The sequence below is a fragment of the Aythya marila genome, assembly GCF_965140915.1.
Source record: "Aythya marila genome assembly, chromosome: 2".
NCBI lineage: Eukaryota > Metazoa > Chordata > Aves > Anseriformes > Anatidae > Aythya > Aythya marila.
Window position 1 is genome coordinate 93,570,720 of NC_139043.1, and position 13,955 is coordinate 93,584,674.

At 45.5% G+C, this 13,955-nt stretch overlaps 1 protein-coding gene across 1 annotated transcript; it reads right to left on the reverse strand.

The window, feature by feature from the left end:
• Positions 1-4,081: 4,081 nt before the first annotated feature.
• Positions 4,082-9,783, reverse strand: IRX2 (iroquois homeobox 2). The gene is made up of 5 exons (XM_082754198.1): positions 9,355-9,783; positions 7,157-7,562; positions 6,005-6,757; positions 5,231-5,298; positions 4,082-4,544 (listed from the first exon to the last, which is right to left on the reverse strand). The coding sequence occupies exons 1-4, from the start codon at positions 9,595-9,597 to the stop codon at positions 5,255-5,257; spliced, it is 1,446 nt and encodes a 481-aa protein (XP_082610324.1). The 5' UTR covers positions 9,598-9,783; the 3' UTR covers positions 4,082-4,544; positions 5,231-5,254.
• Between the last annotated feature and the right edge of the window lie 4,172 nt (positions 9,784-13,955).

Here is a 13,955-nt window from a genome sequence, read left to right on the forward strand (position 1 = left end):
CTGGGGAGGAGGGACTGGGGGGAGGGGGGGAACACGGGTCCAGGCTGCAGGAGTCCCGCTATTCCTCCGGCCAGGGTGCTCGCAGGTGAAGCGCTCCTGCCTCCAGAGACCCTCGCAGCTGCTTCTCTGCCATTGGGTGCCCTGCCAGCCGTACTTCTCCTCTCCGGTTTTAATAAAGACTCTGCTTCAGAGTCACCGAGTAATTATCAGGGATTAGATGCATGGATGCTTTGAATATTCACCAAGGATCCCTTTGTTTCTTAACTTTTTTTTTTTTTTTTCTTTTATTTCTTTAAAAGCCAGGAACATACCTGAGTTATAAATTACTGTATTAAAAAAAGGGGGGGGGGGGGGGGAATTCATATTATTTAATGTGCAGCACTACTATTTTATATATATATATACAAACACACCACTATTATTCAATTCCTACACTGCAAAGACTCTTTTCGAGTAGTTGGATCGTGAGAAGCTTGCCCAAGTACTCGGGAAATGTCTGAACACAGAAAGCAACAAACAGACCTTAATGAAAATTCCCTTTCTCTCTCTCTCTATCCCTCTTATTTATTTATTTATTTATTTATTTATTTATTTATTTATTTCCCTTCAAAAAGTTAATAAACGATAAAATCCTTCCGGTATTGATTACATCCCCGCGAAGGTTTCTCAGTGGCTCGGTGAGTCTGAACTGCCTCTAAGTGAGATGTAACATGTGAGGCAGAAACTTCCAGTGGCGAGAAGGCTTTTCTCTTTTCTTTTTCTTTTTCTTTTTCTTTTTCTTTTTCTTTTTCTTTTTCTTTTTCTTTTTCTTTTTCTTTTTCTTTTTCTTTTTCTTTTTCTTTTTCTTTTTCTTTTTCTTTTTCTTTTTCTTTTTCTGAGGTTGGGCATGGAGGGGCCGCGGCCGGAGAGGATTGCCCTGGTCCCGGCTTTCTCCCGCTCCCCGTATTTGACATTGGTGGGGAGGGTTCCGCCAGGTAGCTTGGATTAAAAGATGCACCTTTCAATTTGTTTCTTCACCTGAAAAATCACCTTTCTCCCTAAAACCTCAAGATCTCTTCTAAGAATGGACGCTGGGGAAGGTCGTCCTCTTTTTCTTTTGTTGTTGTTACTGTTTTCATTATCATTCCTGTTATTTCTGCAGCCGCCCATTGCGCTTTATATTAGTTAATTCCCCTTATCCCGTTCCCTTTCAACCGGGAACTCATGTCCAGGAGCAATTCCCACGTCATTTCGTCTGTCCGCTACTGGCCTGGGCTAAATGCTACCTCCGTTCCCATCCATCCCTTCCCCCTGTCTCTAGCCAAACAAAGGTGGGTGACGCTTTTTTCCACTCTCAAAAGCAGTTGGTGAGCAGCTTTCCTGAAACAATAACTCTGTTATTGAGAACAAATGTTGACATTCGCAGGGAGCGAGGCAAAACGCAGCCCAGGAAGTGCAAAGTGGAAAGCGACCCTCTTCCTATCTGGCGACAGCGCCAATTCCTCGGGGATCCCACCTGAGATTAAAGCCTGAATTTCAATAAATCAGCTCTAATGAAACCTCTGGCCCCGCAGAAGGGAGGGTTTGTCTTTCCCGCTCCGAAACGAGGGGAGGGGATGGGGGAAGAAGGAATAAATATAGAAAGGGGTGTGAGATTTTAATCCCAGCGGGTTGATTGGCATTGTTATGAAATAAACTGCACACAAAGTGATGTATTTTATCGTTCATGACTCTTTCTTGCTATCCTGAAATAAACACATTGTTTGTGCCAACAATTTAACAGGGCTACACTTTCCTCCTGCTTTCAATTTTGATTATTAAACCTCAAATGACGTTGAATATGCAGTTCTTGCCCATTAATCTCTGTTTTTTTGTTTGTTTGTTTGTTTTTTGTTTTGTTTGTTTTGTTTTTGTTTTTTTTTTTTTTAAATAAAAAAATAAAAAATAAAAGGTTTATTTGCCAAATCATTTGGGTGTCGCCCATCTGTATCCATGAACCACTCGTGAATTTCTCAGAGGATGAGAGAAGTCCATTGGGTTTTACATACATAGTGAATATTTAAAAGCGAGTTTTCCAAGTCTTTCTACTTTTCTTTCCAGAAAGAAATCCAGGTCTAAATACTAGCAAGGGTGGGTAAATTATGGAAATCTTTTATAAGTCTTCGGGCGTATAAACATCAAAGGAATGTCGTTAGCCTTTTTAAATCTCTGGCACAGCTTTTGGTTTTTACCAATTGAAATGTACACGTTGTGTCCAACAGAGACCTGGAACATAAAATGTGGGTGGTGGGGGTGGATGAAGTAGGAGGCAGAGTGAAAAAGAGAAATTTCAGGCATCTCACCTAACTTAAAAAGTTCCTCTGTAAAATCTTCCCAAACTGCACATAAAAGATGGTTTGAGTATTATTAAAGTAAATATTTGCATTTACATCATGCACTAAATAGGAGGGAAAAAAATGAATTACTTTTTAGCTGGTATCTAATTGTACTGCACACAGACAGAATGACATTTTATCTCAATTTAAAACAGGATGTTTTAGAAGCAGGGAAGTATCATTCAATGATATGAGAAGATGAGTAGGCCTCCAGCTGTAAAGATCTTCAGTGTTTTATATTTAGCTAGATGGATCCCAGAGTTCTCCAGAATTACAATATTAATTTCTGTCCTATCAGCTGAAAAACACATGCATTTTCTCAATCATTTGGACAGCTTTATAGGGGTAAAATATGATTGGGGGGGGGGGGGGGGGGGGCAGGGTGGTGATGGGGAGATGGATCATGGGGATTGTGTATATGTATTTAAGAAACACTGCTTCCTTTCCTCCTGTTTAATATGAACACAACATATTTCCTGACTCCAGACTAGCATGGCTCTTTATCCAGTTAACATTCCCAAGGCTGATGCCTCAAGTATCTAAGATCACTTTCAAATGCCCTTTCTAACAAGACCTGAGCAAGAGGCCACTAATTTTCAGTGAACAAAAAGCCACTGGAGAGAGATCCGTTTGTCAATATCAACTGGTCCAGCAATTTCCCATCTTCAGACACATCGGCCTATCTGAGCTGGCAGATGTTTAGACAAGATTTTATAAATTGTTCAATATCAGACCATAATGAACCCCAACTGACCATTCCAAAGCAGCTAAAAGCATTCAGGATCTCCCCTGCTGGGATCTAATAATGCTCTCACGCTGGAACATTATTAATCATGGAATAAAATAGATGAGCCTCTTGAAAAATAAGTGTATGATTGATTAAAGGGCAATCTAAGAAGCTATTATTCTTGTTTTATAACCGTACGTTATATTCACTCAATTTATCTTTTGGGGAAAATAAATGATTGTTCGTTTCTTTTCTGAAATTATATTATATGAGGATTCCCATTATTTTACTGAAAATTAAAATGATTAGTTAGCTGATCTTATGAGTCCAATCAAGGTGGATTTCTTATGTGACTATTAAATTAAAATATGATTCACTGATATAAACAAAAAAGGGAAAAGGTTATTAAAAAGCAGGAATTGGACTTTTTTCTCTTCATGTTTTTGTGTTCGCTTGCTTTAGCTAGAAGCAAAAACAAATAAATTAGAAATAAGCTGCATCTGATTATGATACTTTTTTTCTCCCTAGAAATAGTGAATTTAAAGCATGTTAACTCTAATAAAGAGCTACATCACACCCAACATAAATAGTTTATAAGAAACATGCCTGTATTCACTTCACTCTCTCTACACATTTGCATGTATGTATACAAATACGTACTTGCACACATGTGAGTATTTAAACCTTCAGTATAACGGAACAACCCAGAAGGAATTAATTTATGCAAAGCACATCTTTATGTAAAGCATATCTTTATATTGCTTACTCATTTTATAACCAAAGCTGTACTAGTGAAATTATAACTTTCATCATCTTCTGCATAGTAGATTATTATTTTGGGGAAAATGAACGAAAAACACCATATTGTTGCAGACTAGTCTGTTTTTATTTACAATTAGAGATATAAATTAGTAAAGAATTCTCATTAAACAACCAAAGATTGTATAACCATCAACGTTTCAAATAAAAACCAGGCAAAATTTATTTACAAAAAGTTCAGATTCCATTGCAATACAACTTGCATAAATTACTAGAAGCTTTATATCATTACAAAAATAAATATCAAATTTGTTTCCACTTTTTAAGGACTCATGTTCTCCAATCACGTCTTTATTATCTCTACAGTATACATCTTTTACAAATAAATTTTACAATAAATCCTATCACACCTATCGAATATATACCGTGGCAATGAAGTGATCAATTCAAGATATCCTGAGAAAAACAGATCTGTTTTCGAAAGTCACACATACATTGGGGAAACTATACTATACCAGAAAACTCACGTTATGTCCAACAAAATTCTGGTTTAATAATTAGAGTCTGAAGATTTAATAGTGCTCTGTGGTCTTCTTTTTTACAGTGGCACAAGATGTGATCCAGATTTAGAGATTTGTTATATATATTAGCTCGGGGAGAGATGATGGCTTGCTGACTTTTTTCAAAGCAATTGTGACACCTACCTGTGGACCAAGGAAAAAACCAGATCATCCAAAAATCTTTCAATTACACACTAACACCATTAAATTGAAGAGATTTTTTTTTTTTTTTTAAGTAAAATTCTTTCTCATCTAATTTATCTTAGCAAAAGAATTAGTTGGAAAAATATCGACAAGGCAATTTTTGATGTTGTTTATTTAGCCCTAGATAATGAAGGTATTAAGACTGCCATTGATAGTCAGGCGAGGGGCAATTCATAGATAACACACCCTGCTTAAGATGCATGTCGATCTCTAATAATTCTCCCTTTTTATTTCAAATATATGGTCACCGCGGGAAACCTCACTTAAAATGTGCAATTACAGCACTGCCACGTGAGCACACGCACTTTGTTTTTAAACAACAATACCTTCAAGAATATTTTTTTAAAGCTCTCTTTCCATAACATTTAAACAGTCCTTAAGGCTTTGCCTCACACAAGCAAAGAGTATGGGAGGTGAGGGAACTGTCTAACCTGACTTTAAAATGAAGACTAACACGAGAAAGAAAGGCTGTAATGAGAGGCTTAAAAATAACAGAAAAGAGCGTCTTACTTTGTAATCAGAGCCTTATGTAATGAAGCAAGAAATTAATGTTAAGCAAGTCTAGATCTGTGCACTCTTAGACCTGATGCCAAATGATCAGCGTAACAGAAAATGCTCTCACTTACTTGCATTGCTGTGTGATTGCACTTCTATAGGTATGGTTGTACTCCTACTGTGCAGACTTCAGTGGGATCTGTCAAAATATAACCGTCAGTTAGTCACAGGACACAGCTAGCTAACTAGATTATACACTTTGTGTACATCCCAACTCTCACTGAAGCAGAATTCATAGCTAAGTCCTTTAAAAGACTGGACAATATTCTATAATTGCCCTTATATTGATTATTATTATTTTTTTTAAGAATAAGATGACGATTATATTAGCGTAAAACTTTTTTTTTTAAAAAAAAAAAAAGCGTTAAAAATGTCATGCTCCACATAATTTCATGTCCAAGGTTAGCAATTATCCAAACCCAAAGCTGCAAAAACCGTGAGAATACTGGCAACAAAGAGAGCAAAACCAGTTTGTCAGAAAAAAAAAAATATATATTAAAGGTAATGACAGCAGTGCTCTCTGGATACCTTTGTATTTAGTTTTCCTTTTAAAATGGCATTAAAAGCTGTGTCTGCAGTGTGCAGGAGTGATCTAAAAGTCGTGTTTTAAATTTCCTCTCTGTGTTCCTAAAGGCAAGTATTGATAGGATGATGACATGCAATTTTTAATCCCCAGATTACACTATTGCCCATCTTCAGTATGCGGCCAGTGGCAATGATGACAGTGTGCTCAGTGTTTTGTCCAGAGAAGGTTTCAATATTTACAGTGTATAAGGGATTCACACTGGCCAAGGACGGGGGATGAGGTGGAAGGGGGGAAAAAGTGGTAAAAATAAGTCACCTACCTTTCTTTGAGTCATAACTAGAGGGCCTGTAATGCTGTTCTAGCTGGTTAGTGATCGTTTTCAAAGAGTCACTGCTCTGCTTATGAACAGAGCTGGCATTTAAGACAGTCTGACTTAGTCCCTCGTTTGAAGCCACTGCTGCCGAGTTGTATCTCAGGATTCCCTGGCTCTGGAGAGCGTTAAAGTTCCCATAGTTTGTATAATTGCTATAAAAAGGTGAGGTGTAATAAATATGCCTCCCCAGGAGGGAGGAGGGCGAGTAGGCAGCGCTGTGCGGGGCGGAGGCGGGGGTGGCCGAGGACAACGCCGCTGGCTGGCAGCCTTGGCCCAGGTTCTGGCTCTTGAGGTCCGAGGTAGCGATTTCGGCCAGCGACCAGAGCTTGGGCTTGCTGGCCGGCGTCGGGGGCCCGGGGGAGGCGCGGCCGCCCAGCGCCGCCTTGCTGGCGCTGCGGGCGGCGTCGGCGTGCGGGTGGCCGAGCAGCGGGGCCTCCACGGCGGCCAGCGGCGAGGAGGTGGCGGGCTTGGCCGGCGGGTCGCGCTCCCCGCCGCCGCCGTCGTCCTCCTCGATGTCCTCCTCGTCGTCCTCGTCCTCCTCGTCGTCGTCCTCCTCCTCCTCCTCGACGTCCTCGTACTTGTCCTTGCACTCCGAGCCCGACTCGCAGAGGGGGTCGCCGGCTCGGCAGGGCAGCTTCTCGCCGTCCGACTCGGCAGAGCAGGAGTGGTCCGTCAGCGAGTCGACGTGCAAGCTGATCCCTGCGAGGGTCGGCGGGCACAGAAAGACACAGTCAGGGGGGGGCGGGAGGGAAGGAAGGAAGAGAGGCAGCGGCCGAGAAACGAGCCGCCGCGGCCTCGCCGTGCCACTGCCATCTCTCCCGTCCCCACGGGCTGGCTCTGCCGCGGCGCCCCCCGCCGCCCCGCCGGCCCCCCGCGTCCCCACCGGCCGCCCCCAGCGCTCCCCGGCCGCCGCCAGCAAGCGGAGACCGCGGAAGCCCTGTTGGACGGGACAGGACGCGTTTTGGGGGAGCCTCTGTTAAACGCCCGCACGCCCCCCCCCACCCATCTGCCAGCTTTCGGGGGGACGCGATGGGATGGGACGGGACAGGAGGGGGCCACCCCGCCGCCGCCGGGCGCCCGCCGTCACCCCGCGCCCACCTTCATCCTCCGCGGAGGTTTCGTTGCTCTCGGGCATCTTCTCGGGACTCTCCTCTTTACTCCTCGCCCCGTCGCCTTCGTCGTCATCCTCGTCCTCGCTCTTGTTCCGCGGGGCCCAGGTCATCTTGTTCTCCTTCTTGAGCCGCCGGCGGGCGTTGGCGAACCAGGTGGAGACCTGGGTGAGGGTCATCTTGGTGATGATGGCCAGCATGATCTTCTCGCCCTTGGTGGGGTAGGGGTTCTTGCGGTGCTCCTGCAGCCAGGCCTTCAGCGTGGCCGTGGCGTCGCGGGTGGCGTTTTTCCTGTACGCGGGGTCGTTGAGCTGGTAGGGGTAGGCAGGGCTGCCGTACGGGTGGTAGCTGATGGCTCCGGTCATCCCTGTCGTATGGGCGTCGTAAGGGGAGCCCTGGACAGAAAAAAAACGGTGGGGTTGGCAATTTGTTACTGCTGATAGCCATTAGTAAGTTGTCAGGGCGAGCTCGGCGGTTATATTTGTATTTCCCCTGGACGGTGTCTTGTATCCATATTCTATGAGGGGGAGAAGCAGCACCCAAAGGCCATTCAGTTGTGACCCCCCCATCCCACCCCCCATTCCTCCGCCCAACGCATAGGCACGGGCACACACTTAAAACCGGCGATGTTATAATCCTTCTGACTAATTTCAGCTCCTTGTAATTGAATATTTCCCAATATCGTTTTTGAACCGCGCAGACATTTTAAAGGCTCTACAGGTAGTGTCTTGATATCTACATTTCTCTCAGAGGTTCAAAAGATGTTTCCTTTTTTGCTATAGAAAATACAACAAAGCCGCCACTTAGCAATTCACTGCACTAATGCATTGCAAATCCAATTTGCAAATCAGAAGATATGCACCGTTTCGAATTGTTCAAATGCGATGTAATTAGCATTTTAATTCGTCCTTTAACGTTTAAATTGCGCTTATTTAAGTCTGCATAATGCAAGAAAAGTTAAAGATATCACTAAGGAACTCGCTAACTTTCCGCACGTCTCTGAACCCCGTAGATCGGCGACTCGCAGGCGCACCGTCACCCAATACCCCGCACAGTTCACAACCTCGCTGCAACTTCCAGCCACTCGCCTACTGCTTCTCAACAGGAAAAACAAACGAGCGAGCTGCTCAGATCTTTTATACTACCCAGAATAAAGACTGCATGACAATTTATGTACCGCATTTTACGAACAGAAAGTAGTTTCCCTGTCACTTTGCAGGGAGAGCAAACTACCCTGCTGCCATCCCCTCCTAGGACCTCGACAGCGGCTCCGGTCTTAAATTCCGGGTACAGGTCTTTGTGTGTGCGGACTAGATATGTGTCTGATTCTGCGTGTATATGTTTATAAAACTATATAACCATCTAGACGTGCAGTTTATTTTTATAGTTTATGGTTTTATTTATATAGTTTATGCACACGCAATTGCAAATGCTCCCTTTAATTAATGAGAAGAAAGTGAAATCCGAAACTGCGGCCACCACAACCATCTTGGGCTTAAGCGAAGCTCACAGATCGCAAACAGATGCTCCTTTTCATTCCCAAAATCCAGTTAAACCATTAGCACAAAACACACTGAAAGTAAATAAAACCACAAGAGGATAAAGCCCGCAGCGCCTCTAAACACCGACTTAAAAAGAGAGAGGGGGGAAAAGAGAAAAAAAAAAAAAAAAAAAAAAAAGGAAAAAGAAAAAGAAAGAAAAGAAACCGTCCCCTATCCTACCACAGCGAAAAGAGGAAAAAAAAAAAAAAAAAAAAAAAGGAAAAAGCGGAGGGTGTGTGGAGGGGAAGGGGCCGGGGGGGGGGTGGAATGAAAGCCTGCAGCCCAACTGACTGAGAAAGCCGTATTTCTTTAATCAGGGCTCCCGCACGGCTCCGGGAACCGCGGGGCGAGCCCGGGTCCCAGGCCCGGCGGCACTGCGCTCGGCCGGCGCGCGCAGCGAGGCAGCTCCCCCGGCCCCGGCCCCGCTCGGCCCCAGCCCGGTCCCGCTCTGCCCGGCACTGCTCAGCTCCGCACAGCCCCGGCCACGGTGGGGGGCTGGCAGCGCGGAGGCGGCGGTGCTAGTGCGGGGCCTCCGGCCGGCTGTGTCGGGGACTGATGGCGAGTGTGTGAGGAGAGAGGCTGAAGATGATGAGGATGAGAATGCAGATGCTAATGAAGAAGGAGAGGGGTTCTCTTCGGTAGTTACCATGTAGGAGGGGAATCCCGTGGCGGGGTCTGTGGAGTACTGGAGCGGGCTGGTGAAGCCTGTGGCCGCCGCCTGGGCGGTGAAAGCTGCCGATCCCGGGTAAGGGCTGAACGCCGATCCCGACGAAGACCTGGCCAGCTCCTCGCTCCTGGGGGCCGCCAGCGCCGACGCCCCGTACGCCGGGCAGGAGTACAGAGCCAGCGAGCCGGGGGGCTGGTAGAGGTAACCCTGAGGATAGGACATGGCTTGCACTGGCGTGCACAGGAGCAGGGAGGGGGCGAGGGTGACCGGCCCTGCTGCTGCCGCTGCTCCTGGCGCTGCTTTCGTGCTTTCTCTCTCCCTCTCTCCCGCCCTCTCTCTCTCTCTCTCTCCCTCTCTCTCTCTCTCTCTCTCTCTCCCCGGTTGGCTCTGTGCAGTTATGTAGAGAATCAGAATTGTTATATGCTCCCCCCCATGCGCACCCGCTCAGAATAAAAACAAACAGAAGGGAAAAAAAAAAAAAAAAAGAACACCCCCACTCAAAAAAAAAATAAAAAAAAAAAGGAAAATAAATCGAACGGTCAGAAATCTAACCGGGAGGGGAAGGGCATCTGGGAGAGACGGAAGAGGAGAGGGTTAATAAAGAGAGAGAGAGAGAGAGAAAGGGAGAGAAACAGAATGGGAGAGAGGGAGAAAGAGAGAGAGAGAGAGAGAGAGAGAGAGAGAGAAGCGAGCCCCCGAAATCAGAAAAGTGGCTGCTGCATATGGAGTTCTCCCAGCCAGCCAGCCAGCTCCCCCAGCGCCTGCGAGCCTGTATTTTGGGGGAAGTATAGAGTCTGAAGTGAAGAGTTGAGGGAAGGAGCACTCGAGTTTCTGAGGGACATTGGAAAACAGAGCTGTCCGTCACCGCCGCTCATCTGCATAGTGCGGCGGGCCCGCCCCCTCCCGCTCCGGCCCCGTCTCCGTCTCCTCCCGCGGCCGGGAGGCAGGCAGGCGAGGAGGCAGCGAAGGCAGGCTTTGTAATGCAAGCCAGCCTCTCCGGCTGCGAGCACACTGCTGAAGCCAGACGACGATACTGCTCATCAGCTTCTCTCCGGACTCGCGGAGCCATAAATACTCTTTCACACACTCTCGGTTACACTCCGTCGCCCGCTTTCTGGGTCCAGGCGGGGAACAAAAATAATGCGTATGATAAATAAATGCATCCCCTCACATACGCACTCTCTGGAGAGCTAGCAGCTCCCGCTGGACGCACGCACATGTGTCATATGTATGTGCATTTGCACGCATGTGGGTACGCTAAGCCAGGCTCGACGGAGCTGGGCAGGATACAAGGGGAGAGCACTTTGTAAAAGTACTGCCCTATATGGCAGAAAAGAAGAGCAACTGCTCAAAGCAACAGATCCAGGATCGCGCTGTTCCTGGCAGCGAGAGCTCTATAGTTTTCTAAGTTGCCATGAACAGTCTAAAGCAGGTCATGGATCGCGTTTGCGCATGAAGGAGAAACAAAAAAAAAATCCTCATATTTCTTTAATTTCTATTCTTCCTGGTCTGGTGCGTGGGGAAGAGGCCTGAGTGACTCCTTCCGGGGGGCTAGCTACTCCCTCCCCCCCTTTTGAAGTTCAGATAAATCTCTCGGAATACGATCGCGATGTAATTAATTTCCCAAATAATGTAATCTCTTCCTCTGCCCCCTCCCTCCCTTCGGCCCTGGCCACTCATCAGCTTCTAGACGTTAACAGCCCTGATCCTACGGGAGGGCGAAAGCACCGAGCTTTCCTTCTCGGTACAGATCTAAATACATACAAATATATATCCATGTATATACGTTATAGATCCTTTTAAGAATAGCCCGCAGGGACTCTTCAGACCCCAGCGGGGAATCGCAGCCACTCGAGCTCCGGCCTGGGGCTCCCGGGACGGGCTCTCCAGCAGCCCTCCCCTGGTTACTCCCGCGTCCCCGGCTCCCTCCCTCCGCCCTGAGGGCACGGCGCTGGAGCCAGCCCACGGCGTCCCCCCGCCGCCCCGCCGGGGGGCTAGGCCGCTCCGCGCCCCCTGCCCGCACCTGCGCCCCGAGCCGGCAGGTGGGAGCGGAGCCTCCGGGGCTGGAGTGCTACGAGCCACCGCGCTGCCAGCCAGCCCCCTCGTCCGCAACGTGCGCAAGCTTAGGAGCCCTGCGCTGCTGGAAAATAAATAAATAAATAAATAAATAAATAAATATTGAGGTTTGCGTAAAAATAATAAAAAAAGGTTCATCAAACTGCGTGGTTTATCTTATTTTATTTTTTTCAGCATCTGTGAGTGAGCATTGGTTTTGCTTTTAGCAAATAAAGTGCCTTTGTGTTTGCGGCCGACTTGGTAGAATACCTTAGGTAATTGCCGTTGGGTAGGATGGAGAACGCGCATCTGATCAGGTACGCCGAGGAACCAGCTCGAAACTGACAGGATGAGAGGTGGCACTAGCTGGAGAGTTGCAAGCGAGCAGGACAGCCTATTGTTAATCAATTAAACACGCAGCTAATAAACAAATACACGTCGAGAAACCGTTTCTATACCCTGACGGATGGAGCGGGGAAAATACCGTCTTAAAACAACGGGCAAGTATCAGGGTGCATGTACTGTCTGAAGCGATCTGGGCTTTCCTTTTTTTTTTTTTTTTTTTTTTTTTTTTTTTTTTTTTTTTTCTATCTGTTTTTTTTTTTTTTTTCTTTTTTTTCTGTGAAACCAGTATACCACTATACCCCTGCCCCTGCCCCTGCACACAGCAGCAGCAGAGATCTGGCCACCAGACATACTGGATTAATTCCCATCCAGATCTATCAGCTGGCCTGTAGAAGAGGCAATCCTTAAAAAGGCAGGTGAGGGGGAGGAGGTTAACACCAACAGGTATTTCTTGTCATTAACTCCCGACTTCCTGATAAGAGAGTGATAAACCACTTGTAAACTCAGTGCAACAGATTACAGAAAAGACGTTTCCTTCCCTACTTGATGATTAATGCGCATACATTAAATAAAAATAGAAACTCTAAAAACAACAGCTTTATATAAAACACATTCATATTTCAGTAGTTCTATGGAATAATCGATATCATGCGATTACATCTGAATAGTCAATTCCTGTGTTCCGCAGACCGATTTCTAAGTATATGAGCTCTGCTTCTGAACAGAGCAGCAGCTGGAGAGCTGAGAATGCAAAATTAATTATAACATTATAAAGTCATACATGAATCTCTCTAAGTCAACCTGCATGCCTTGCAAAATGTATTATACTCTCTGCATTTTTATTTGGGAAGCCAAGTCTACTCTTTCCAGCAGGGGTGGTGTAAGTAAGTGTTTATCTACGCGAATTGATTGCTTTTAGTTCCTCCTCTTTAATAATTAGTGGAACAATACAGATTGGGAATACAATGGCCGTCGTGTTTACATTATAACAAGGGATTAATGCTATTAAGTGAGTGTTACAGTTATGACCTGGGAAGAGTACTTAAATAAATACCGTGATCCCAGGAGAATCGATATAATTCAGTTCAGAGTGTGTGTAGATACGCACAGACACACACGCACACACAGGAGATACAAATCTCCATAAGTATCTACACGCATATACATATGTTGTACACGCGAGGTATACGTGCCCGTCCGTGCAAAATCTAGGTGTTGCTTTAGTGTCTATCTGCATGTCTTACTTCTATGAAAATATTTTTTTTTTCTGTGATTTCGGTGGAAGGAATATTTAAATCAAGAACATTACCCCCTTCCCCCTAACACAAAGATCAACAGATTATATTTCTCGTGTTTTAATTTGTGCAGTCTAAAAATGTAGTTTTATGAACAGAAACAGGGTTAATTTCCCCATCAAAGATTAATGGGGTAAAATATTATCATTTCAAAAGACAAGTTCTTAGGTTGATTTGATTTGCATAATTTTTGTATGGCTTCAGAAAGGCATGGATTTACCCACTGTAAGGAGAAGCTATGCATTTTATTACAAGTTCACCACTAATTTGACTCTGCTCAGTGTGGAGAACGAGAAGCTAGTGGGGATGTACAACGTGGAGAACGAGAAGCCAGTGGGGACATTCAGTCTTAGGCAAGGTCTCTGCACTAAACAAACGAGAAAACCGTGTCAAAAGCGCTTTTAAATAGCGGTCAGCGTACTTGGCTGTATTTAACTTCTTCTCGGAGTTATCTCGGTTTGATTCGAGTGCCTTTCGCAGGGAAGAGTTTTTTTTCATCTGCTTGGCTCCACAGCTGAAATCTAATTTTCCCATAGTACTACCCGTTACTAATAAAAAGCCGTCTAACTTGCGCTGTTAAACAGCAGAATAGTGTTACATGCACTTTTTATTGGTAATAACTGTGGCAAATTAACATGCCTACACACAGACATTAAGACTTTACACACTGCGTTTTTTATTTGAATTCATTAGCTCAGCGTTTACCTTCCTAGATTTTAAGCGGTGCTCTCGCCTTGTCTTCTTTAATTCAGTTTGCTCCTGTTCATCTGAGAGCCCCCTCACCCTCCGCCCCTCTTCAGCTATCTCTCACTGCCGTCCTGGGAGACAGGTTTTGCGGTTTGCCATTTATTAGCTACATCTCCTTGCACTAGTGACAGAGGCTGA

What these genes read in the sequence shown, in the direction of transcription:
- IRX2 (XM_082754198.1), bottom strand. Translation starts at nt 9,597, where the DNA reads ATGTCCTATCCTCAGGGTTACCTCTACCAGCCCCCCGGCTCGCTGGCT. An exon ending in AACCTCCGCGGAGGATGAAG is followed by an intron (nt 6,758 to 7,156) that starts GTGGGCGCGGGG and finishes CGACCCTCGCAG; the next exon opens with GGATCAGCTTGCACGTCGAC. An exon ending in TAGTTATGACTCAAAGAAAG is followed by an intron (nt 5,299 to 6,004) that starts GTAGGTGACTTA and finishes ATATTTTGACAG; the next exon opens with ATCCCACTGAAGTCTGCACA.